We start from the raw sequence: 27,420 nt of genomic DNA on the forward strand, positions 1-27,420 counted from the left end.
TGTGGTGGTTAATCTGTAAATTAAGAATAAGACGTGAATTACTAAACCAATACAAGGTGATGCACAATCATGGATTTCAATCACATTGAACTGAGTGGTTACCATACTGATGACCAAATGATGACTGCTTATTGGGTTTGACAGCAAGGGTAGCAAACTAACTCTTACTTCTGTGCAAAGATATGAACACAAACTGACATTTTTGGTTGACGTGAATTTTCATAATATTTAGCCTACATTTGCCTGGTCCAGTGTTTCCACTGGCTTGGAGGTCATCGTTGGCAGCATGAATGTGCTACACATGCGCAGTAGGGTAAAGCCATTAACTTTGTTGATGGTGTAATTTATATTGTGATCAATATGCCAACACACAATAACAACACAGTCCTAATGTACGTCATTCATAACTTTTATTTATGACACTTGTTACAGGAGCCAGGTGAAATAGCAACATTAGTGGGATGAGAATGACAAATCATTCAGCCTCAGAGTTTTCCCCAGAAAAGTAGTTAGGCCCGGTGGCAAGTATCTTTCGATGAGGGCCGGACAGCCACTGTTTTTTTTTTTTTTACGGATGCGTAGTTAACCCCTGTGTTTTACCACAAAAATGAATGGGTTGCTATGGTCGCTTGTCTCCCAACACGTCATTGTCAATTGTCACATGATTAAGAACGATCCATAAGTTAAAGTCCTCAAATAATGTATTAGCAAATAACTACTTTTTGCTACCGTTACTGGCTGGAGTGGTGGCTGAAAAGCACACCTGCGCTTGCCTGCTCACTTCCTGTTGGCGGAAAAGAACCAATGGGGAAAGGCGCATCTTCCCATCCTAAAATCTTTTATATAACTCGCAAGGCAAACTTTTTTTTTCTAGCATAGCGAACTGAGATTGCTTCATAAACATTACAGTGAGGTTGTCAATTGGCTACAGTTGAGTTTGTTAAAATTATATTAAGTGGAGAGAGAAGGAAGCAGAGGACAGAAAAGGAAGCGAAAGCACAACTGCCAAGAAAGAGCGGTAAGAAACAGATACGAAGAAGTGAGAGTGACGAGGATGAGGAAAATGAATGGAGGAATAGGTGAAGAGGCACAGATAAGTGAATGTTCAGAGGAGAAGAGGGTGGACAGCTCAGGTATCCAACACAGCAGCAGAATATTTATGAGATATTACAGTTTGGTACAACATATTAAGGTTATTAGATCAACTTCAATAGTGAAGCTAATTTAAGTTATTCACTCTGCAATCATAGTTGCACAAATCATGCAATAAAAACAAACAATTTCAGTGGGCTCCAGAAGTATTGGCACTGAGTTTGAAAAGAGACAATAACAATTAGAAAGTGCAGTGCACTGTCAGCTTTCATTTGAGGGTATTTTCATCCATATCGGATTAACCATTTGAAATGACAGCAGCTTTTGTACATGGTCAGTTCAGGTTAAGGTAGTACAAGTTAGCTGATCCGTTGATACATTTTACCTTGATGTGCCACCTAAAATGCAACCGACAACCTAAACTGAAACACGTTTTCTTTTGTTTACAATTACACCATATAACTAGGCATCCAGAACCCACAACATCACACATCACAAGTTACAAGTAGGCCAATGACCACTGGCGCTGACTGACAATAATTCAACTAAGAGCGTTTCAAGTCATCAATATGTCGGCCAGCTGTCTTGTGACGTCACGTGAGACATATGAATACATTAGCAAGCTGCAGATTTTCAAAAAGAAAAAGAAAACGTTAATTTAAACAACCATATGATGAAAACGTAACGTAACGTTAGCTAAAGGGTAGTAACTTAACGGTACAATAATCGATCAAATGTGACAGGAAAAGGACTAACCATACAACTAGCTAATGTGAATCGGATGTCCAACCAAAATCACAAAAGGAAAGTTGCATGTTATGTTAGCATATCGACCTAATTTTAACACAGCTAGCTAGTCAACGCTTAGATATGAGATGATTAGCAACCGTTGCGCTGCCTGGGATGAGCCAAGGCTGGTAACTAACAGCCAACACGGCCAGTTTATATCCATATTAATGCTTAGATGGTGCCATCCAACAAATGAACTTGCCAACTTGGGAACCTGCTAGCCTAGCTTTCTGGCTATGAGCAGGCTTAGGTCACAGGCTAGCGGTAGCTCATATAATCCAGAGCCATTTAGCGAGTAGTATGTTAGCTAACAAAGTTAGCAAATATGTCCACCTTGGTCTAATGGAATACCGCGATTATACTGTACGATTTAGCTATTGACAACGAGCTACCAATTAGTTAGGCTAGATACCTAACTTCGGCTAACGTTACCCGCAAATTAGTTAACATTACAGGCGCACAGACAACATTGGCTGGCCAGCTAGTTGTTAGTGGAAATACAAAACAAGAGTTCGTAGATATCATTTACGTTTACACCACCGCTAATGCCCGTGACATATTATGTCTAGCTAGCAAGTTTATTAGTCAACATTAATTGACTAAAACGTGGATTTTAAATGTCAAGCCAGCTAATGTTAGATAGCTACTTAGCCATCGTTTTGGGGGGACAACTCTGCTAGCTTGACAATGTTAGCTGCTACCAGTCAAAACAAATCAAGATGCAAGTCTCGTTATACGTTACACAGTTCCTCGTACTCGCTGGCGTTAGCTAACTAGCTAACCTTATACAATTAGGTACAGTGCAGAAAGTACACCAAGTTAGCTAGTAAAGCGATGTTTCAAGCAGTCAAGTAGCTAGCTGTAACGCTATGCGTTATCCCTGTCAGCACCCCTCCCCCTTGCTCTTGGATGTGTGCAGCTCGCTGGTGTGAAACTGCGCCATTGCGGCCTACTCCGCGAGTCAGCAGCAGCGCGCTCGCTCTTGCATCTGCCGCCATCTTCCCCCGGCCGCACCATCGCCATTTTTTCGGGCCGCCATACTGGACCGGGTGAACATGGCGGCGCCCATCAACACATAAAAACATGGCCTCCCTTCAAAACAAAAACATTTCCACTGGATTTCCTTAACACCTGTTCAAAGTATTAGAAAAATACTTCTGCCTGCGAGGGATCCTACGACTCAATAACTGGGCCGATAGAGGACAACGCCCTCGTAAGGCCTGCTTTGTTAGCTAGCTAGCACTGAGAGAACAATGCAGGTAACTTAGACTGACACTTTAGATGGGCAAATGTAGCTTACTTACCAGAAGCCCACATAGTAACTGAAAACTCCCCCTCCAGCGTCTTTATTTGCACTTGTTTCTGCTCCCATTTTCTACCGCTGGCTTCGGCGGCACTTAAATAGCTTTTTTTGCCTGATTTCTTCCCACTGCCACCTCCCCCTTTCTTCGTTCGCCCAGCTGAAGTGCTCTTCCCGGCTACTGTCACCAGAGTATGCTCGATATATTCCTCCTCAGCGACTGGAGCAGGTACAGGTATGAGGATCTGATCTTCGAAACCGTCATCCGCACGGAGATCACAATCGTCCCCTCCGACCACCTCTTCACGGGTCTGCACCAATATCACCTCTTGGTGGTGGTGAATATGGTTCGGATCATCTAACGGTTGCAGTGCGATCATGGGCTGGTGGTGCTCGTCATCATCGTCTCCCCCGACCACCGTGGTCTCAATAGTCTCTACGGGAATTGTCTCCACTTCTATTTCGTGAAGTTCGACTATCTCGGCCGGCATCTCCGAGCCGTCGGCTTCAATGTAGAGCGTATCGCCCGATGCCATATTGGATGCCCCCAGTTTGCTCTCGCTCTTCTCCCCCCTCTCCGGTTTCCCTTCCTCTTCTTCGACAACACAAATAACTCAACTCAGTCCCACACCAACTCACGTCGCTACTATGCTCCAGAACACACTCTCGCGAGACTTAACATGAAGGCGCCAGTCAAAGTGAAATGTGAAAAACGAACGTTATCTTACCCTGTTTGTGAGTGTTGACGATTTGTTATCTAATTTATTGTCCATGTTTATTCAGATGAGATTAAAAAAAGGTATTATTTTAGTGCAGTATGCATGCATTATGCCACTGTATATCGTGGAAATGCAATGTAATATAAATTCAATGTGCATTACGGAATGCTTGCATAGTGCGGTCGGTGACAGGTCTGTACTAGACTTGTTCCTGGTTGGAAGTAGACTGCTGGTAGATAGAATACCCAGAATAAAGCTTTAGGTTATTATATAACTGATTATATATCCAAACATAATTTAGGCTACTCAAATCTCAAATAGCTTCTGGAATATACAAATTATAATTGCCGTGACTAACTTTTTATGACGTTGATAGGTGGTTTTATGTTCATTTTAATCATTTTAGAATGAGTGCGGTTAGTTCTAAATAAGTTTAATAGAGCAGATTCATATTATCTTACGTTTCCTTCTCAGAAAAGAATAATCCATTCAGTTTAGACATTTTATTATATTGTATCACGTTAATTCTTAAATAATTAAGAGCAGCAATTGTTCTGAAAACCAGGCACACATTACATTACATTACATTAATGGCATTTGGCAGATTAAGTCAACCCAGAAAAATTGCCCATACCCTCTTATTGGTTTGCTACCCAACGGTAGGTACAGCTTGCCGAGTTCTGAAGATGTTTTAAATGCAAAGAATTTGGTAACTTAAAAATGCACATTCTCTCAGTTAATATCTGGTTTTCCCAGGTCTCCCATCTTGATAGTAACCAATCATAACTCTGTATCAGGCATAGTCACAGGTTGCTGCTCTAGACAAGTAGCCTATACTTAGGTCTCAGATTATTTATTGGCTCTCTTGTACAAGCCTCCTAAAAAGTCAAGAACAGCACTGAGGTATACTGGAAGAAACACATCCTTTAACATCAAGGAACATAATTAGTGGGTGTTTTTTATTTCTAAATAAAGGAGTCTCTAATAGCTACTTGCAAACACATGCATGCATGCACAGACCAACACCATTGATCTGTGGAAAAATCACCAGGAGCAATATAACAACAGTCTTAATGATTCTTGCTATATCCATGTTTAACAAACTTAAACACAACTGCCAATTTAATAGTCATTAAACAATTTTTCAGCATCACATTTATTTCAAATTTTCATGATTTGTGTTTCACGAAACTAATCAAATTAAAGTAAAATCACAAAAGACCACAAGTCAGACATCGTTCACAGTTTTATTTGAATGAATTTAAAACTTTTTGGATTTCATTCATATCTTTCTGTCTTTGTTTAAACAGGAAGCACTTTGTCAAAAAAGGGAAAAAGACCAGACAGTACATCACCATATCCTTGCACCCAATAGACATTTTATTAACAACATGATCACAAATACTCTGCTGTATCCACCTTTTTTATAAAGTTGCAGAAGTTATTCTTCCACTAGCCCAGGTTCAAACTTCCAGTGTTTTGGCAAAACAATAAAAAAAACTCTTAAAAATGATTCTGAGGTCAAGTAACATTAAAAGAAACCATGTGCTTACAACTGTAATTTATACACCCAAAGGTAAATAAATGACCAATATAAAATATAAAAGGCAGACAAAATGATGTGCAACACTTGCTTAAAAATAAATTATACAAGGTTAAAAAAAAAAACTAGAAAATAATAAAAACTGTATTTAAGACTTTTCAGCAGTGTGTACACAGGGGCCAGTCTCTAGCAAAGGAAAGAGAAAAAATGAACAGAATTCTCTATCTTCAGTCACTCCATCCCTCCACCCTCTTCTCCATCTCCCTCCCCACCTAGCTAACACACAGATATTATAACGTTTCAATGAGGTCATTGCATTACCACACTGCTAAGAAACATTGAGGAAACATTACTGTTAGGTGTTAGCTGGGCCCCTTCCCCCTGTCAGAATCCCAGTACTTCCTGCTGTCTCTGTGGTGTAGAACACTTAAGATGTGCTGATTCTACTCAGTTCTTGTCTAATGGCTGCAAAAGAAGACACACAAAAGCTAGTAGTTATACATACTATAACTTCAGAGACATTTTCATGTTTTTATAACCATTCGTATAGTTTCTGTACAGTTTTTCTAATAATGTTCACTGTGGGCATGTACACTCTAAGACAGAACAGTATATGGTATTTCCTCAAAAAAAAGAAATAGTCATACATTTGAATCTGAAGGTCCTCTTCAGAAACAAACATTTCTGAATGAACGTTTTCAGCAAACTTCAGTAACACAAATGGCACTTATATGTGGACAGTATTGTAATTTTTGAGAGGCACAAGACTAGTGGTCTGGACAGCGTTGTGATTGTTCATTGCTCCATTTGATAAGCCTTAATGTGGTAAATGGCCTTTTCTTATAATGTATTCTTATATTAATACTGGTTCAGACCCCTTAACTTATGGACCCTTTATTCTCATTTTTGCCCATCAGTCTACACTCAATAACCCAAAATGACAAAGTGAAAGCATGTTTTTAGAAATTTTGGCAAATTTATGAAACTGAACTATTCAAACCCTTAATTCAGTTAAGCAATTACAGCTTTGCGTCTTCTTAGGTAAGTCCCGACAAGATTTGCACACATGGATTTGGGCAGTTCACAGACAATTCCCATCCAATCTGATGAAGCTTCAGAGGATCTGCCAGGAAGAATGGGATAAACTGTCCAAATCCAGGTCTGCAAACCTTGTTGAGACTTACCCAATAAGCCTCAAAGCTGTGTTTCTAGGCTTCTACTAGGTACTGAATTAAGGGTTTGAATACTTACATAAATGAGAGATTTCAGTTTTAGATTTTTAATACATTTGAAAATATTTAGAAAAACCTGTTTTCACTTTGTCATTATGGGTTATTGAATGTAGATTTATGGGTAAACATGGCAAATTTATCAATTTAAAATGAAATCAACACAATAAAGTGTGCAGAAAGTGAAGGGGTCTGAATATTCTCTGAAGGCACTGTATACATGACAATGCAAACTGGTGAAAAAGTGAAAAGGCTCCTTACCAACAATGATCTCATCCTTCACCTTGTGTAGTTCACGTACCACCTCTTCCAAGATTTCCTGTGAAATTAAATGGAAACTCAGTTCAAAAGTTTACTGTTTATCCTCCGGGTGTTTTAAATCATTAATTATAATAAAGCAAGTATTAATTATTGTTGAATAAATAATATGTTATTATTTAATAAATTGTGAGTTCTACCCATATTCCTGCTTTTATCCTAAATCCTTCCATTATACAGAATTGCATGTGAAGTGCCCTGTTTTAATGTGGGCCACTGATTCTTTAAGAATGCTACAAATATAGATTTAATATAGAATTAAAGTACAGAATTGCAATATGTTTCCAATATTCACTTCCCTGGACATTGGATAAGTCAGATCAAATAATGCTTTCATTTTGTGCTGTATGGTAATCACTTAATTTCGAACAAGATTACATCTCAGGTGAAATCTCTGTGCTCTTCATTGCTGATAGTGTGGATAACTGGTCGATGAACCGGAACCTTTTGTGAAAAATAAATAATTCAAAGAAAAAGGCTTCAAGCCAAATCAGTACTATGCTAAAATGAGTGTAAAAATACAAGCATAACAACCGTGATGAGCATGCCTCACCCACAGCTCAGCACAGTTACAGTACTGTGCAGAAGTCTTAGGCACCCTAGACTTTTTTTAAATATATGTTTATTTTTTTGTGTGTGTTAGTATAAAAGAACACATTTGAGATTTCCAAATATTCATTTTCCAAAAGATTTCATTTTACAAAGACATTTTTGTATTTAATTTTAAAAAGTAACGTATTACTGTAAGCAATTGACTACTTTTTACATAAAAACTTGATCAAGGCTGTCTGAGATCAGAAGCAAGGAGCCAACCAAGAACTGCAGAAGAACTGTGGCAAGTTCTCCAACATGCTTGGAACAACCTCCCTGCTGATTGTCTTATAGAACTGCAGGACAGTGTTGGCTATCTCAGAGAAGTGATGCAGTTTTAACGCCGAAGGGTGGTCACAAAAATATTGATTTGATTCAGTTTTGAACTATTCTGCCAAATTACTAAAATGTTATTTAAAATGTATAGTATGTTTATTTAGGACCTTTCATTGAATTATGACAGAATCTTACCTGTACAGAATGTTATACAGGTGCCTAAGACTTTTGCACAGTACTGTATATGTGAAACTTACCTGCTTCATTCTGTCAAAATCTAAGGCATCTGTGTCACTGCTGCTCCCGATTGGCCTCACCCTGAAATACAGAGAAGCATCAGACCAGTAAACCTCACATATCCTACAGAACATCAGCAGGCATAGGGTTGGCCTTTCTGCAGCTCTAGGTGAGGTTGTGGATGGGGTAATGGGGGGGGGACAGCAGGCAGCATATGGATTTTTTTTCCATCATAACCTGTTAAGAGACCTTTGCTGTGTGTGAATCATTCTCAGTTTTGTTTTTAAGAGTTACCACAGCAGCACAAGCAGTAGGGGGCACTAAAACCCAGTCTGGTACACAAATCAACATAATGATGTGTTGCGTTGTCTAGTCTATTGTATTTTGGTGATATTCTCATATTGATGCTATTGCACTAATGTACCTCTACAGTGTACTTTGTTGTGCAGGGTTTTGTGTGGTGTGTTATGTTATCTTTATGCTCGCCTCAGCACTATTTCTCAATACAACTGTGCAATGTGTTGCGTTTTATGGATGTGCTGGGTTATGGTAGTCATGGTCTATGTCATGCTGTGTCATAATTCTGTTATGCTATGGTTGTGTTGTGATTGTGCAATGGCTGTATTATGGTTGTGTTATAGTTCAAGCTCACCTTGCTCTGTCTGCAGAATTGGCTCGATCCCATGGCCTTTTCACAGGATCTGGAAAAATAAAACAATCTATGGTCTACTGGACTTCATGGGAGATTATCCGGAGGATATTAGATTCATCATGTGACTTTTCACAGTCAGCTGCATAATTTATGAGGTGATTTTTCAATGAATCCAACTGATCAATGAAAACCTTAGTGGGGAGAATTGTGTAAGATTCTGATTAACTTTTGGCTTGAAGCATAATAATTTCAGATGTGCATAATAAGAAATAAGTGACAAATTTTAACAGGACCTGCAGAATTAGAAAAAGAATGCATAAAATCTACCGAGGTAATTCATCTTAATTGAGAGAAAGACTGATAGAAACTGACCTGTGGCATTGTGCTGTCCTGGCCCACGCAAGAGGGGGTCCTCCTGGAGGGGAGAGAGATCAGTCACCTCTATAGTACTCTATCCAATCAGTCACCTCTATGGCACACAATCCAATCAATCACCTCTATGGTACACAATCCAATCAATCACCTCTATGGTACACAATCCAATCAGTCACCTCTATGGTATTTTTCACAGTGAAATGATTCCCTTTTTAAAAAATAGAGTGTGATATAAAACAGGAGATGTCAGGAAAGAACTAGGAATATCAAGTGTGTAAATAATGAATAAAACTAGCTTTCATCAGTCTAATGCACAATGGGTTGCAATTTCAGGATGAAACCGAACAGGGAATTTGAAGAGAGATATGAAAGAGATGCCGACGGTCCAGCTTTGGTGTGTGTCCACTCACATTTGCGCTTTCTTCCTCTTTCTCTGTTGCTTTCCGCCTACAAGTAAAATAATAAATTAAGTTATATAGCTGTACAGTTAAAACTCCCGAGCAGATGGCATTTGGTAAAACATAACTGCACATTGTTATGAATTAAATGCCTCTTTAAAATGACAGAAAAACCGAAGCAGTGAATATGTTATCATTTGCAAGTATGAGAGTCAAAGTGCTCAAAATGTAACTTCTCTGCTATAGTGAGATATAGTGAGGCTGGCATGTTGTGACAGGGGGGCTGTGAGATGATTGGCTGTTGCAATAGTGAGGGTGTGTGGTAATTGGCTGCTATAGTGATACTGTGAGGGTAACAGCTTCTGGAACAGCAAGGCTGCAAGGTAACTGGCTGACCTTCTCGCCAACAGGGCATTCATCTCCTCCATCAGCCCCCCGCTGGTTCGGTTGGCATCGTTCTTGGCGCTGGCCGCTGATGAACTCTCTTCAGGCTGTGGGCAGCAGGGCACAGTAATCAGCCTCGCCTCAGCAGGGAGACCCACAGGAACTGTATGTTTAAACAACCATTACGTCCAGGCCTCTGTGCTACATTGCCAATCAAGGGACCTAAAGTCCCAGCAGCTCTGGCAGTCTGCAATGAAGCACACCGCAATGTCTGTGTACCAGCGAAACTCAAATTCCATGACTACTTTTTGTGGAACCTAAACAAATTTTGCTGGCCCTGCAGTCCTGGGTTTTGCCTCTTTACTCCAGCAAACAAACAGTTGAAATAAAACCATTATGTTGTTAGAAATAAAGTGCAAACTTTCAGCTTTAAATTGAGGGTTTTACATACATATTGGGTAAACCGTGTAGGAATTGTGGCCCTCTTTAAACATAGCGCCCTCCCCCCCCCCATTCCCTCAATTTTAGGGGACTTTATATCCATAGTAGCCTCACAGTGTCTATTATGTTATTCTTCACCCACAGTGTCTCAGCCTGTCAGTATATGACTCCTCTGCTCCCATCACCCTGTCGTTGTGTGACTCACTCTGTGCACCCTGCGCAGTTTGGCTCCGGCGATCGCAGCAGCCAGCCCCGAAGGGGCCTGAGCCTGTTCGGCCTGTCTCCCGAACCCTCCACCTGCCGGCAATGGAGGGGGAGGCGGCGGGGGTCCCGAAGAAAACGGAGGTGGGCCGGGCGGAGGTGGGGGGAGCGCCCCTCCCCCCATACACATGGGGGCCGGCATCGCAGCAGGGAAACAGAGAGGAGGTGCCACAGAGAGCACCGCGGTGTGTCCAGGTAGGCCAGAGGGACCTGGGGGAGCACAAAGACAGAAACAATTCCCATTCAATAATTTATACTTGTATAATAATTGTTATTTAGCTGACGTGATTATCCAAAGCGACTTACAGTTGATTGGACTAAGCAGGGGACAATCCCTCTTGGAGCAATGTGGGGTTAAATGCCTTGCTCAAGGGCCCAAGAGCTGTATGGATCTTATTATGGCTACTTTACATTACATTACATTAATGGCATTTGGCGGACACTCTTATCCAGAGCGACGTACAGTTGTTAAACTAAGCAGGCAACAATCCTCCCCTGGAGCAATGCAGGGTTAAGGGCCTTGATCAAGGGCCCAACGGCTGTGCAGATCTTATTGTGGCTACCCCGGGGATCGAACCACCGACCTTGCGTGTCCCAATCATCAACCTTAACCTCTACGCTACAGGCCGCCCTACATGAACTTGAACCGCCAACCATCTAGGTCCCAGTCATGTACCTTACCCACGAGGTTACAGGCTGCCCCATGAAACACATGTAAACCCACGCTCATCACAATCACAGCATGTCATGAAAACGGAGCAGCATTTCAGCAACCCTTTCATTAAGGAAGCATTATGGGGTAAACTCAAAGATATTGAGCTTGTGGATATGTTGTTATTGCAGGAATATCACAAGACATACTCTTCGTTTAGCATCTGAATATGGTGTCATTGCAGAAGCGTTACAAAACAAGTTCTATATTTAGCATGTGTGAATATGTAGTCATTACAGAAGCATTTGGATATACTCTTCGTTTAGCATGTGGATATGGTATTTTAATGGAAGCATTACAAGATAGTCTCTGTTTATTTGGTGAATATATAGCTCTGCACTGCAGTCTTCTGTGGTAATTACAGACCTTTCACAGTCCCGCAGTGGGCAGTGACAGATCGAGGGAGTAGAGATCACGGAATGCCTGTACACTGTGTCTAAACGCCCATGTCTTTATGGGTAATGACACAGAGGGCTGGGTGGGTGGGCATGTTCTCAGTAGCCAATCAGAGAGCGCAGGTCAGGAGCTGAGTGGCAAATCAGATTCGGATAATTGATTTCTTATCAAGGGATTATACTGATTATAATTTTCTTTCACAGCTGATCTGATAATCCAGGATATAAAATGCAGAATTCAGCAACACGATTAAAACACTTTTAAAACAGATATGTGAAATACAGAAACCACTTAAAAATGACCAAAGAGAGTTAAAAATGTTTAGTAAAATAAGTCTCAGGGATTTAGCTGAAGTATTTAGGCATATAAGTTAGCTCTGGTCATGAGGTCCTTTTTCTGAGCCGTCACTGATCCAACTGCAGATAAATTCCAGAGCAATGTTCTAAAAGGGGAGGACCCATTTTCTTTTTACTTGCAGCTGTTGAATGATGTCTCATTGGAGAATCCAAGCTGCTGTTGTAGAGCCAGGGTTTGCATTGCAGTAAAGGAGTAGGTCATCATCACTCAGCTAAAGAGGAATCTAGGCTCCATCTTCTTACCTGAGTTGGATGGCCTTCGCTCCTTCTCCACCTGTGTCTGCATCTGCTGCTCCATCACCTGCCTGCAGGCCAGTGGAAACCAGATGAATCTTATTTTATATTATTTTGAGCCTCATAGAAAGCCAGAATGTGCACATTTATCTAGCACAGAGCCGTAAATGTAGATTAAAGCTGCGGATGAGATGAAGCTGAGGGCACTGTGTGGGTGAGATGACGCTAAGAATACGAGTGATGTGAAACTGAGGACTCCGTGTGGGTGAGATGAAGCTGATGATGCTGTGTGAGTGGGATTAAGATGATAAAGTTGTGGATGCTGTGTTAGTGTGAGATGAAGATGAGAATACTGTGAGTGAGATGAAATTGACAATGCTATGAGAGTGAGATGCAGCTGAGGACACTGTGAGCGAGATGAAGCTGAGAACAGAGAGAGTGAGATGAAGCTGAGGATACTGTGTGGGTGAGATGAAGCTGAGGACAGAGAGAGTGAGATGAAGCTGAGGATACTGTGTGGGTGAGATGAAGTTGAGGACCGAGAGAGTGAGATGAAGCTGAGGATACTGTGTGAGTGAGATGAAGCTGAGGATACTGTGTGGGTGAGATGAAGCTGAGGACAATTAATGGGTGGGATGAAGCAGAGGATGCTGTGTTGGTGAGTCGGGGGAATTCTACACTCTACGGAGCTGCGGACACTGCATGAGTGAAATGAAGCTGAGGACACTGAGTGAAATGAAGCTGAGGATACTGTGTGTGTGAGATGAAGCTGAGGACACTGTGTGTGAGATGAAGCTGAGGACACTGTGTGGATGAGATGAAGCTGAGGACACTGTGTGTGTGAGATGAAGCTGAGGACACTGTGTGAGATGAAGCTGAGGACACTGTGTGGGTGAGATGAAGCTAGGCACTGAGTGAGATTAAGCTGAGGATACTGTGTGGGTGAGATGAAGCTGAGGACACTGTGTGGGTGAGATGAAGCTAGGCACTGAGTGAGATTAAGCTCAGGATACTGTGTGGGTGAGATGAAGCTAGGCACTGAGATGAAGCTGAGGACACTGAGATGAAGCTGAGGACACTGTGTGAGATGAAGCTGAGGATACTGTGTGTGTGAGATGAAGCTGAGGATACTGTGTGGGTGAGATGAAGCTGAGGACACTGAGTGAGATGAAGCTGATGATGCTGATGCTGTGTTAGTGCGATGAATGACAAAGTGCTGTGTGGATGAGGTAAAGCTGAGGACAATTAGTGGGTGGTATGAAGCTGAGGATGCTGTTTGAGGATTACCGTCTCTGTGCTTCCACATCATCTGTAGTGGGCCCGTTCTGGCGCTGCACAGGTGGACCTGAGGTGAAAGTCAGTTCATCAACAGTAAGTCTTGGATCTCCAGAGATCTGAGCAGGTCTACTGCAGTATTGGCCACATTAAACATGAGTAGAGATTAAAGTAGATGCAGCTCCTCTTCCAGTCACCCGGGCCCACATTTCAGAGTAAGTGTGCTTATCTAGGGTCACTTGCATTCAAGCTTCTAATGGACACGATTGGAATATACACCTAATCCTAGATTAGCACTCCTACTCTGAAATGTGTTACGAACACAGGCTCTTGAGCTGTTCCTGCTCCTGAGCTGCTTGTGTTCTGCTTCAATGGTCAGAGCTGTTTTCGCTCCAAGTCTTTTTTATTTAAACATAAGACCCGAAGAAGGGCAAACTTCCCCACAGGGCCTGAGGGAGCTTGCCTCAGTGCCTTGTTTTAATTAAGATTCATTGAGAGCGTTTGCATGTTATGGGAATACGAGCTCCTCTGTTCCTGTAATTATGTACAGACCCCTCCCTCTTCCTGCGGAACTAGGCCTCAGCTCTTGAGGAGGTGTGGTTGTAAAGGAGGGGCTTGAATCTCAAAGAGTATGATATGATTTCCCCCAGTTCAGTAAGAATGTAGGAAGCTACCATCCTACCGGGTCTGGATCTCTTTCAATACTAATATATGGTTGGACACTTTCACGAAAATGTGGTATTACTAAGCTATCTTTATGATATTGTAGATATACAGTGTGTGTCAATGGAACATGGGTAAATTTGCCTTTGTACCGTAATTGGCTTCAGTAATATTAATACAGTATATTACTGCAGTATTACTACATGATTACTGGTTTGTTGATTGTTGTGCACTGTGCATTTAAAATAAATAAATAAATGAAAATGGTTTAGTTTTAGGAGGTTTAGGTTCCATTAGTAGTAGTATGATTGGGATATGGCTAAGATGTGTCAGTCATCAGCTTTTGTCTTCATAATATACAACTGGGATACATGGATACGCTCACTTACTATATGTAATACAGCAAAACATGCTGTAATATGAATACTCCTTACTGTATTACCCATTAGAATTATAAATCACATGTGTTTACACTTCTTTTCAGAAGGCAAGACTACATCCCACACGGGGCTGTAACGGCCAATAAAGGGAGACAAATGAATGACCTAGGGCTGGCCACAATTCAATGTTTTTACCACAATGCTAATAGTGGAGTTAATGTACTGCAAGCCAGGGATGTGGTTTAGGGATGTAGAGTTACATAGCTGAAGAGCAGTATAGAGAAGCATTACTCACCTCCGTCTTGGGAGCTCAGCACATTGAGGGCGAACAACATGGCGTTGGAGAAAGTGATGGCCTCTTCTTTACTGGCGAAGTTGAGTCCATACACCTGCCTTGCATCACGCCACTGGTGGAAGGTGGGTGTGGCCTGGTTGTACTTCAGGCCTTTCACAATGGAGTAGTTAATGACCACCTGGAAGAGCAGCAAGATAAAAGCATGACACCTGTGCCACCCACTTGTAACACTACTTCACATACATCACAGTAGAGCCACTGCTCATGTGTGGATCTCTGTGACTGGGACATGTAAGTGTGTGGAATGCACCCTGTTGTAAACTCCAGCTATGTCAGCTTGACTAACTAGAAAATTGAGCTGGTCAAGTTGGTCATAACTGGTCAAACTGTGTATGAGCTGGACATAATGCTGGTCTAGCCGGGTAAGAGCTGGCCAACCAGCTAGTGCTGGTATCTTGTTTGAGGTGGGAGCTGGCCATCCAGCTGCCAGCTGCTTCAAAACCTAGCTTTCAGCAGGGCAGTACTGCAGTCACAGAGAGCGGGGTCCGGTGTTGTACCTGCTGGTCCTGCAGTTTGACTCCCACCACACGGAAGGTGTTGTTGACGGTGTTGTGGTAGATGTTGATGCGGCTGAAGCCCTGCTGGCCCGGCTTGATGGGGACCCACTTCTTGCTGGTGTCATCGTACACCATCACTGAGGCCCGGGCCTGGCAAATGCTCTGCTCACTGTAAGGGCACAAAGCAAGTCACGTCACTGAGGAGCTACTCTGTTTCCCTGTATGGGCTTCTCTGCCTCCAAATGCACCTGGCTGCTTTGTCGTCAGCAAAGAGTTATCACCAACACAAAGGATGCTGTATGGAAAGCAGGGGGATTATCAAGAGGGCTTAGGTTCGAAGACTGAGACAAAACTCCCGCTCCACGGCACAGTGATATAACCGTGCCACCGAAAGGCCAGTCCTTGTGTCATTTTAATTATGTTCGTCATTATAGTTATACTATCCCATGGCTCAAAAATAATTTATCTATTTTGCACCACCGCCACAACATCTGTTACAAGAACACATAAAGCAATGTTAAAGATAAAGCAATGTTAAAGCCCAATGTGGAAGCTAATAAAGGATAACACATATGCACAGCTATGGCATAAACAGTCAAAAATGCAACAGCTGCTACATCTTGCTGGTGAGTACCTGCAAATCTGCATAGAAGGCTAACAGTTAGCACTTCTGTTAACAGGTCAATTAAACCTGTGTCAAACCTACCTATCAAAAGTCTACCATGAGCATTATATTCCTGACAAAAGATGGCTCCAGTGGCGTGATCTTTCAGCAGTGTGACATGAACATTTGGAGGAATACAATAACTGAATGAAAAAGATTGATAATTCTAAATATAATAAATCTGTCTTTTCATGGACTAATTAGCATGGGACAGCATTGTTGGGATATACACACCTGACCTCAGCTGAATGATAAGCTGAATGAGTCATACTGTTTGAGTGAAGACACATGATATTTATTGCCACACAAAAAAAAACACAAAAAAAAACAGCTAGAGCCAGTAAAAAAAGATATTACTGATGAAAGATCTTATGAAAGCTTCAGCCTGCAGTCTGGTTTTGTGCTTTGCAGAAGTGTGATAATAATGATGTTGATGAGTGGATATAACATATAGTGGGGCTGTGGTGTTACCCTGCAGCTAAACTCACGGATAGAAGAGATCAGGTTTAGTTAGGCCCCTTAACCTTAACCTTAATCAGTTGCATCATATTCTTGCACCACTTCTTCAACAGCCATCAACTCACAGCTGAATTTAGCTCAGTTACATTATGTTACCTAGTTCTGACTGACATTTTCTTTATAATCTGTTTTTAATCTGTTATTATTTTTATGGAATGTGTGTAGCACAGGGATTTCCCTAAAATGAGGAGAAGATGAACTTATATCAGAGTGATGATGAAGAGTAAAGTATGGAGGAGAGAAGTAACTACCCAATATCCAAAGCATATCACCTCATCTGTGAAACACGGTGGTGGGGGTGTTATGGCCTGGGCATGTATGGCTGCCGAAGGTACTGGCTCACTTATCTCACTTATAACTGCTGATTGTAGTAGCAAAATTCATTCTGAAGTGTATAGACACAACCTATCTGCTCAATTTCAAGCAAATGCCTCAAAATGGATTAGCTGGTTCATTCTACAGCAAGTACTAAATATACAGCTAAAGCAACAAAGGGGTTTTTCAAAGCTAAAAAATTATTCAGTGGTCAGATCACCCAATCTGAACCCAATTGAGCATGCCTTTGATATGCTGTAGAGAAAATGTAAGGGAACTAGTCCCCAAAACAAGATGGCTGCAATACAGGCCTGGCTGAGCATCACCAGAGAAGACACTCAGCAACTGGTGATGACCATGAATCGCAGACTTCAAGCAGTCATTGACTATGTATAAACACTGCTGTAATTTGTACATGGTGAAACCAAAATGTATAAAAATACTTTAAATCTGTCAATGTGCACTTTCACCATATGTGATTTTTTTATTACAAATCTGAAATTGTGGAGTACAGAGGCAAATTAATAAATGATGGGTTTGGAGGGCACTGTATGTGGTTCCATGGTTGTGTTCCAATGACCTAATGAATGGCATGAGATCCTTTCTGGATATATGCAGGACTGTGCCAGTGGCTAGAGCCCAGTGTTAGTCTGTTATATTAGCTCACAGAAACACCAGGTGCCCAACAGTGCCAGGAAAAAGAAGGTTAGACAGACATTTCTGTTCCAGAGAGCTGGTGGGACAGGCACATCTTTGTACATTTTTACATGATGCTCACACAATGTGTAATAATGCCATTCAACAGACTACTGAGACCCTTTCTTCAGAATACAAATGGACATACCTGTACTAATAACCAAATAACAAAACTGCCAGTGTGAATGCTGGGATCTGGGACCAAAATTACAGCCCTACAAGAATTTCATCACAAACAGCAAGGAACAGAGCAGAGGAATGAAAAGCTTTGCCCGAATCGGGTTTCTCCAATGTTGTGATTGGCAATGTCTCTAGGTCAGTGTGCGCCTCTGAGACTACCGCCCCCTCCCCTTCAACCCTCCTCCTGCACGCTCCACTACACCACTGTCATACTGACACACTCACTTTCACATCTTCTGTTTCTGTCTGAGTAGGACACATTTTCACCTGAGTCCTGCACTTATCCCAGTCTTGTTCTGCTCAGGTCTGCAGATTATTAACACTGCACCAAATGCTGACCACTCTCGTTTCAAAGCCCGCATTCAATGAATCCTAATATCAGCTTTGAATAAATGAGACTTTTCCACAGTTTCTCAGACAGGACTTTTCTACAGTCATTTAGAACCAGAGCCCAGAGGACGCTCTGGCTTTGCTGTCCTCCAGAGACAGCCATCTGTTCTGACTGCATTAATCCCAATGCATTTGGAGACAGAGGCAAGTTCAGAGGCAAATGTGAATACCTGCAAATTAATATCGAGATAACATTTATGCAGACAATTCCTCAGGGACTTGGTAGCACAGCCAGTGGTGTGCATGCTGTGAGTGGACCTAATAGAGGGTGCAGGCAGGGGCACATTGAGGTGTGTGTGCATGTGCGTGTGTGTGAGCATGTACAATGTTATATTACTCTGAACGACATTCTACACAGAGCCCTGAAGAAAGCTACCCCCTCCCCCATGCAATGGATCACAGACAAAAATTATGTTCTGCCTTTGATCTCTCTGCCTCTCTCTTTCTCACAACTCTTTGCATTTTCTATTCCTCCTTCTAATTATCTATGCATTGATCTCCTTGTTACTCACTCCACTACCAAAATATGTTTTTTCTAGCTCTGTTGGTTAGATCCTGTTCTGCCCTTGAGAACACATAGAAAGGTTCCCGCCAGATATACTGCACTTGTGGCTGGGGTTCTGCCAGATACTGCTTTGTACTACAACCCACACAGCCCGATTATTGGGATATGACATGATTGTACACTGTACACAGTCGACAGGCTGGGATATGACGTCACTGTATGCTCTGGACAGGCCACAGGCTGGACTATGATATCACTGTATACTCTGCACAGGCTGGAATATGACATCACTGTATACTCTGGACAGGCCACAGGCTGGAATATGACATGACTGCATGAAATGATTATGAAATGAAATTAATTTTATGAAAGTATGTTTTACTCTTGAGAAAACATCCATCAGATTTTTGCAGGGCAATCAGAAAAGACTGATTGTAAAAGTTACAATTACAGACAGCATCCATGACAGAAAATGTTTTACATTTCTTTAAAATGAGCATAAACAACATAAGAAATCACATTGACCTGCATCAACTGAATCGGCAACTATAATGACCTCGATCTACAGAAACAATTACAGTGACCTGCATCGAAAATAACATCAACAATGTCAATAACTGGTGACCTGCATCTAGCATTATCACCCTCAGCAACTACAATGACCTATATGTACAGTACAATCAACGGCAACTGTGGTCATACCTGAGTACTGCAAAGGCTTTTAATTTATCTGGGAGTGCTGTAAGAAAGTTCACACATTGAAAGACAAGATAAGTCTACATTAATGAGTTTGCTACGAAATACTACTGTAGCAATGCAGTAAAGAAGCTCCACATTTGGTATATAAAAAGCAAATAAAGATGCATCACAACTACACAATAACACCTGGATCTCTAATCGGAGCACACCTACCTGAGGTAGTCGTTTAAAGCAGTGTAAACCTGGGGGAAATAAAACTGGTGTGATTGCAGATTAATATCCATTTTGTGGTGACATTCCAGACAGCAGTGCTGCGCAGCTGGGATGCAGACCAAGAAGGTGAACGCAGAGCAATTCCCCCAGATTACAGCGGGGATTACAAGTCCCAAAAAAAGACAAAATAGAGAAAAGGGTCACTAATCTCTCCCAGCTCTCCTCCCTACTGGTGTTTCAGAGAGATGGACAGAAAGACAGAGGGAGCATGGTTAAGATGACTGCCATGGGGGTGGGGCTATCCAATCCTACATGCTCAAAAGGAGAAGCTACATACACGCTTTAACACAACGGGCTACCAATAATTCCCTGCTGCACATGGGTATACTGTAAGTGCATGTACAAACTTGAGCAAATGGGGATGTTACAATAAGAACGGTCTCATTTTAGTGGTAGGAGGGACACAAGAAGCACATTTATTTATAATCCACCTCAAAATAATGAGCAATACACCCCATATATGACGAATGGCAACCAATCGCACCCTTCTCTATAACAGGTATACCTATTTTTCTTTGGACTTCTAATCCATGCTGGAATTGCTGAGCTGTCTTCATCCCAGCAGCGCAGCACTGTAGCAACTTTTGTCTGGAATGTCACCACAAAATGGATATTAATCTCTAATCACACCAGTTTTATTTCCCTCAGATTTACTGTGATCCTGATATAGATTACTACATCAGATAGGAGTGCTCTGGTATAACAGGCACTGTCATTTTTACAAAACCAGGATAATTCAAACACTAAAAACGCTTAAAAATATTACACGTAAATCGACACAGCATACCTTAAACAAGCATTCCGGACACTTTATCCAACCTGGATGTTTAAAATTGACAAAGATGACTAATGATTGTGCAGAACATGACTGCATATTAACCCCTGTTGCTTGCATTGCATGAAATTATTTTGAGAATAAACAAAAAGTACTAATTCTGAGTGAATAGGGCGGGGCGTATGTGGTCACTCTAAGCGAATGGGGGCAGGAATTACACCCAGCTACATCTATAACAACGCCAGCTGTCGGTCCGCAGTGATGTGTGCAACAAAAAAAAAGTAGTCATCTGTTTCCTGGAGGTACAGCACTGAATCACAGTCACAGTGCATTAACTCTCTCACTCTGCACTTGCCTTTCCTGAGGGCTTCTCGCTGGAGAAGGTAAGATCGCTTGATCTACTCAACTGTTAGCTGCATCAGTGTGCGGCTCCACTATTTCTTTTAGACCTCACGTCCATTAAAAAAACTGCAAGCCAATAACTATTAAAACATCCCTGTGGAGATAGAGAGGGAGAACGCTCTTGTCGTGAGATGGAGGCAAGGCTGGTATGGGCACAGCACGTAAATATCACCTCATAAATTCTACATCTTCTATCTATGCTTCACAGTAGCACATCGACAAACAAACTGACCGACCCTTCCAGCAGCAACAAAGCAAGGCCCAGAGCTACAAAGAGCAAAGTATGTGTTTTTAAGGAGTGCTCCTGGAATGCACACATTTGCATCCCGGCTTCTCCAGAAATGGTGGCTGCTGGTGTGAACACACACTCTGTGACACATCAAAAGCCAGAGGACAGCAGGTAGCTTTGTTGCGTTTCTCGAGACATCGCCCAGGTGTAGAATGCAGCTGAATCCGTGCAGGCAGAAAGCAGAGGAGGCAGCCCCCTCCCATCCCCCCCTACTCCCCTCCCCTCCCCCACCCCTGCTTGGCTGTGGACTCCATCCTAATCCTTAAAGGGGAACAGCTCTATTACCACACTACTACTGGAACAGTCACTGCACTTCCATACTCTTCTCAAAAGCCAATCAGCGGGGCATGGTGACGTCACCCAACGCACACGGCCAGTGACGTCCCCGGATGACACAAGGGGTTCGCACTCACAACGCCTTGCAGACAAAACATCTGCACACAAATTCTGGTTACAGTACTATACTGTATGCTAGCAGTAATAATAAAACTCAGGTCATATTGTTACCTGATCAGCCAAAAATGAATTTAATCTGTTCTAATCTAATCTACAGTAGGATTTTAATGACAAATAATTTATGTATTGCCGATCCCTAAAAATGTATGTAGAGCAATATACACTCGGTGAACACTTTATTAGGTATTTATTAGACTTATTTTTTTTACGTATTAAGTCTTCTGCTGCTGTAGCCTATCTACTTAGAGGTTTGACGCGTTATGTGTTTAGAGATTCTCTTCTGCATACCACTGTTGTAATGTGTGGTTATTTGTGTTACTGCACCTTCCTGTCAGCTTTGACCAGTCTGGCTCTTCACCTCTGACCTCACTAATTAACAATGCATTTCTGCCCGCATTGAACTGCTGCTCACTGGATTTTTTTTTGTTTTTTTCACACCATTCTCTGCAAACTCCAGTGACTGTTGTTCGTGAAAATCTCAGGAGATCAGCAGTTTCGGAGATATTCAGACCACCCTGCGTCACTTAAATCACCAAAGTCACTTAGATCACATTTCTTCCCCATGCTGACATTTGGTCAGAATAACAGCTGAACCTCACTTCTGCATGCGTTTATGCATTTAGTTGCTGCCACATGATTGGCTGATTAGATATTTGCATTAACACGCTGGTGTACAGGTCTAAATAATAAAGTGGTCACTGAGTGTATATACAGCGATTTTCAGATAGCTTCAGCTGAAATAAGCAAAAACGAGAACAAATTATGTTTTACATTTTGTCAAGGGTTGATAAACTGACTGTCTACTGGGTATAGCTATTGCGCTTAATCACTTCAAGGGCCATATATACAAATGGCAATGCTCTCTAAAGTCTGAGCCCAAAATCTCACCCCCCCCCATCTTCTGACACATCCCTTTCTCCCCACATCCCTCCATTTCTTCCCCTCTCAGAATCCCTCTATCCTCTCCACTCTCCATGTACAGTAAAACAGCAAGGTATGGGATGGAATATCTGTCCGCTTGCACATCATCATTTTCCAATACGGACTTGGAATTGGTTTGTCAAGCTGATTTGAAGAATTATTGTATCATTATAAAACTTTAATTAAACAGCAACCACTGAAATAATTTAATTTAACACAATAATAGCATGTCTCCAAGCCTACCCATATATTAATTTCCTCACCATCTGACCTTGCTTTAACGTAATATAACTATCAAAAGTGTAACTTCCACTTACGCTGAGATGAATAAGCAAATATAGTGATTAGAAGGTCAATGGCAAATGTCTTATACTTATCCTTAGAATGAAATCCTAAGAGACAGAAGCATAGCGGTACAATACAATTACACTTGAAAATTTGCCCAGCTTCATTAAAGAAGTGAGTCCCTCCAATAATCCACAGTAATGATGGACTGAGGAGTGTGTCAAGGACAGTATTTGGGATCAGTATAAAAGGGATCTAATTATACACTGGTGTACATGTGCAATTATTATGGTCAGCTGCAATTCTTTATATCCATATTTATGTTCTGGAAAAATATATAAATGATCACTTTCAAAGATACAGTGGGCTCCAGAATTATTGGTTTATCACTTTGTGCAAACACCCCTGGCAAACAATCTTTTCCTATAATTTGTGATAAGGTTAAAGAACACGTTTGGAGGTGCTTTTTGACCATTCCTCCATGCAGAACTTTTCAGAATCATTGATATCCTTGCGATAACTGCCTCTTCAGTTAAGACCACATGTTTTTCATGGGATTTAAGTCTGGAGACTGAGATGGCCATTGCAGAACAAGGTTGTTGTTATTACCATTTCTGTGTGAATTTTAATGTATGTTTGGAGAAGGCAAGTAATCTGCCAATCTGCCACGCTCTTCTAGTCATAATTTCATAACTCCAATGATGTTTGGCTAGTTTATTTTTATTGTGCTCAGTATGGGCTGTCTTCATGCCACCCTTCCAAAGGGTTTGTAGGTATGAATGCCATTTTATGATTTATTTTAGACTTGGTGACCCCAAGACACAACCAATCTCTTAAACTGCGATTCTTGGGTTATTTGTGGCCACCCTCACCATCTCCCTTACCGTCCATGGGGATAATATGCACTTGCATCCTCTTCCTGGCAAGTTTGCAACCATTCCATATGTTGTATGCCTTTTATTATTGCCCTTACAGTGCTCAGTGGTATGTTTAACCTTTAATGTATTTATTTGTGATGGTCAATTACCATCTGTGTCTTCTGAACTTACAGAAGACACAGATGGAAAATCTTTGGATTTCCCCATACTGATGGTTGACAAATGTATTTTGCATGCATGCATTTCTTACTCAGGAAGTGATGGAATTGCACAATATAGTCCCCTTATACTGGGATTAACTAAATTAAGCAATTTCACTTGGCACCTGTGATTGTCAGAAAAAATTGAATTAGAAATAAGAAACATTGAAATGTGAGAGTAAATGCATTGAAATAAAAGCATTTCCCCGTATGTTTGAACATAAAATATAGAATATCTATGCTGTTTTTTATATGCAGCCTTTCTTTTCCATTTTTATTAAGGCTGCCAATAATTCTAGAGCCCACTGTATGCAGGTGTGTAGAGCCAATAACGAATGGAATATTTTTTTCTGCATCCTAACCACACACTGCAAAGATATATCAGTCTCCACCGTATAGACATTGGCTTAGTTAAGCTCACAGTCTCAGGTGCTCAGATGACCAAAGCAAAAAGCCAATGTACACAGATGTTATGGTCTTGTAAAGACCTTCATCAGATTAAAAGAAAATGGGTGTAGGAAAGTCTACACTGCTGTATTATGTTTTGTTTTGTCCAGACAGGTAGAAAGCAGTGAGGGTTAGAGTCACAAAAACTGTTATCTGTCAGCCTTCAACTGCATTGACTTTTTGACCAGAAAAAAAGAAAGAAATAATAACAGAGAAATAAATGAATTATATACTTTGTTAACCTTAACTTTCAATTCCAACAAAATGTTGGAAATTTCACAATGTCTCACTTTTATCCTGGATGTAATTTGCAGACCTGGGTAAAATACGCTCTACACTACGAGCTTGATGTCTTGGACCCATGAAACACTCTCAAAAAGTGTAAACCCCACCTTCTGGTCTTCTTGTTTGGCTCAATTGCCCCAGGCAAGATCAATTGAGCACAGAAGTGTATTAGTAAACATAACAGCAATTGCATGTTCAGGATAAGAAGGAAAATGAGTCCATTCAGCATCCTTCTTGGCTCAACATTTTGCCTAAATAATATGTAGACCACTGTTTTTTGTTTTTTAAATCCTGTTACAATACTCTGAACACACCAGAATGTTGAAAATGTTATGAGAAAATGCTCTTGTCCGCCACATTTTTCACACGTGGCTATCTCACATCTTGCCCTATCTGTCATCCTCACATAGTTATTCACCTTCTGGCTGTAACCTGGAATTTGGAATTTGCTTTGTCTTTATATCCCTTTTATCATTGCTACAGCCAATCAAAATTGAGATCCAATTGACTGTCCATAAACCTACTTCAAATTCATCAATGAAGTCGAAGCTTATTCCATTAACCCATTACAAACTTGACACTAATTTCACATTTTGTGGCCTTATAACAGGAAACAGATATTTCATTTTTAGAAAATTGATTTAAAAATCACCAGTATACTGCATAACAAATCAGTATGGCAGCTAGGTACAGCTGAGAGGCCATACAGTACAGCATTACACATAAAACTCATAACTGGCACCAGTGTCACGGGGGTTAGTGGTAGAATGACTTGCTCACATCACAGTCACATGGTTAGGCTACTATGCTGGATTATGTTGTCAAGGGTGAAGACATTTACATAAATCAGTGTTTTACAACAAGAACATTATTGTAATACTTCAATCAATCATTAGATTTTCTATTTGTATGTTTTGCGACAATGTAACAATTTAAACACAGAATGTCAAGTTCTCGTATAAACTTCAATAATACATGCATTGCTATCATTCAGATTTGCTAAGTAGACAACATGATCAACAAAAAAAACAATTTGAATATGAATATGAAGGGTAAATTCTGTTTTGATCTGGGTGGTGCAGTGAATTTTCCATTAACTTAATTTTTTCCCTGAATTGACTGAATTAAAACAGATCTAATGTATGGAAGTGTAGTATAATGGTTAGGGAACTGTGCTTGTAAACCAGAGACTGCAGATGACTCCCAGGAACTGAATTACCATTGCACCCCTGAGAAAGCAAGGCACTTAATCTGAATTGCTTCAATATACTATCTAGCTGTATAAATGTGTACTGTGGAAAAATGTAACCTATGCGAATCACTCTGCATACGAGTGTGTACAATATAGATTAATCAATACTTTGCTCTTATATCTTATATGTATATTTACTGTTGTCAGTATTAATTTAGAGTACAAACTTGAACATCAGTCTGCAACACCCTTTGGTTATCGTTGTAATTTTTGCTTTCGGTGCCATCTGTTTGCACTCTTTAGTGATGGATGCATTGTCAGTGCTGTCTGCTTGCATTCTTTGGCAGTTGATGCATTGTCAGTGCTGTCGGTCTGTTGGTATAGTGTACAAGGCATTGTCTTTGTTTTCAACAAGGTCACCAGTTGGAATTCAGGCAGGTTCAAATATGGCACAAAACCATTCAGTGTAAGATATAACCACCAACATGTCTTTTGTAGAGATGTCTGCTTGCCTGTGCTGGGCCCTGTTAGTCACTACCTGCAGGTACATATTAATATTGTTATTATTCTTGTTATTACTACTACTATTATTATTATTATTATTATTATTATTATTATTATTATTCCTATTATTACTATTAGCAATGAGGAATCAGTTTATATAACACTGTTCACCACATAGCCCAGTACAGATAATAATGGATACAAAGAAACCTGGCCACTAATACACATAATTCATTTAATATGTGGTTACATATGCAATACAATGGAAACGATGTCAGTATTGCAGAGAAATACATATAACCTTATGTCTGATATTCTGTTATCATAAACCAGTATCCTCGCCCCACCTCTTAAATGGCAGCAGTACAGAGCATGCATAGTCTAATGACCAACTTCGAGGTTTTATTATGCTTTTTTTAATCAATATTCAGTATCACTAGTGCATGACTACGTTTGATTAAGATCACATAAAAATTGGCCTGAGATTCCGATGCCACGCGCTGTTAAAGCACACGCCATGTCGCTCGCAGTGTATTTATAACGCCCTATGTCAAAGCAAGCGCGTGCTGCGGCAGCTGCTTACCTCATTTTTTCTTCTCCGGCGAAGCAATTGAATGAAGAAATTATGGCTGTGCAGATTTTATTTGCTCCGGCACAGCCTCTTCAGGGCCTTATTGAAACCGTAACAATGAAATGATTTGAGATAGGAATAATATTGATAATATGCCGATGTTTCTTTTGGGGGGTGGGGGGCTATACACAATTATGACAGTCAGGGAATCCAAGATCAGTCTGTTGCTGATGCTGAAAAGCGGCACGGGAAATGCTACACACAAATTCCGAGGTTTTCCCTTTGCTTTTTTAATCGGTTCGCAATCCGATCGCTATTCCTATTTCCGGACCTCGTTAATTCCATATTGGATCGATGCGTGTAGTTGTCTCTCCGAAAAAATAAGGCTTTGTGGTTGCCAGGAGCTGCAGAGTTGCCATTTTCCCTTCATCCCCGTGGTGGATTCAGCACAAAGCGACCGAAGCTCTGCTGCCCACTGGTGACAGACGTGTCCACATCTCG

General features: G+C 41.1%; 2 protein-coding genes across 5 annotated transcripts in view; both read right to left on the reverse strand.

Annotated features, from left to right (window-relative positions):
• Positions 1-3,823, reverse strand: part of LOC133128328 (transcriptional repressor protein YY1-like) — a 9,736-nt gene extending 5,913 nt beyond the window's left edge. Inside the window, exon 1 of the mRNA XM_061241730.1 lies at positions 3,186-3,823. Within this exon, the coding sequence (XP_061097714.1) occupies positions 3,186-3,717 (532 nt within the window). The 5' untranslated portion in view covers positions 3,718-3,823. The remainder of the gene's footprint in view (positions 1-3,185) is intronic.
• A 1,310-nt stretch (positions 3,824-5,133) lies between these two features.
• On the reverse strand, positions 5,134-27,408 carry LOC133129852 (ena/VASP-like protein). Of its 4 annotated transcripts, XM_061244201.1 has the most exons (14): positions 26,932-27,408; positions 26,330-26,382; positions 15,474-15,642; positions 14,917-15,094; positions 13,591-13,648; positions 12,313-12,374; positions 10,550-10,815; positions 9,916-10,010; positions 9,532-9,568; positions 9,119-9,161; positions 8,747-8,795; positions 8,115-8,175; positions 6,934-6,991; positions 5,134-5,908 (listed from the first exon to the last, which is right to left on the reverse strand). In XM_061244201.1, exons 3-14 carry the CDS (start codon positions 15,606-15,608, stop codon positions 5,871-5,873), a joined length of 1,080 nt encoding a protein of 359 aa, XP_061100185.1. In that variant the 5' UTR covers positions 15,609-15,642; positions 26,330-26,382; positions 26,932-27,408; the 3' UTR covers positions 5,134-5,870. The 4 variants fall into 4 exon arrangements, with proteins under 4 accessions (XP_061100185.1, XP_061100184.1, XP_061100188.1 ...); XM_061244200.1 differs by lacking the exon at positions 26,330-26,382; XM_061244204.1 differs by lacking the exons at positions 26,330-26,382; positions 26,932-27,408 and adding an exon at positions 20,220-20,302.
• Positions 27,409-27,420: the final 12 nt, after the last annotated feature.

The sequence above is a fragment of the Conger conger genome, chromosome 5 (assembly GCF_963514075.1).
Source record: "Conger conger chromosome 5, fConCon1.1, whole genome shotgun sequence".
Taxonomy (NCBI): domain Eukaryota; kingdom Metazoa; phylum Chordata; class Actinopteri; order Anguilliformes; family Congridae; genus Conger; species Conger conger.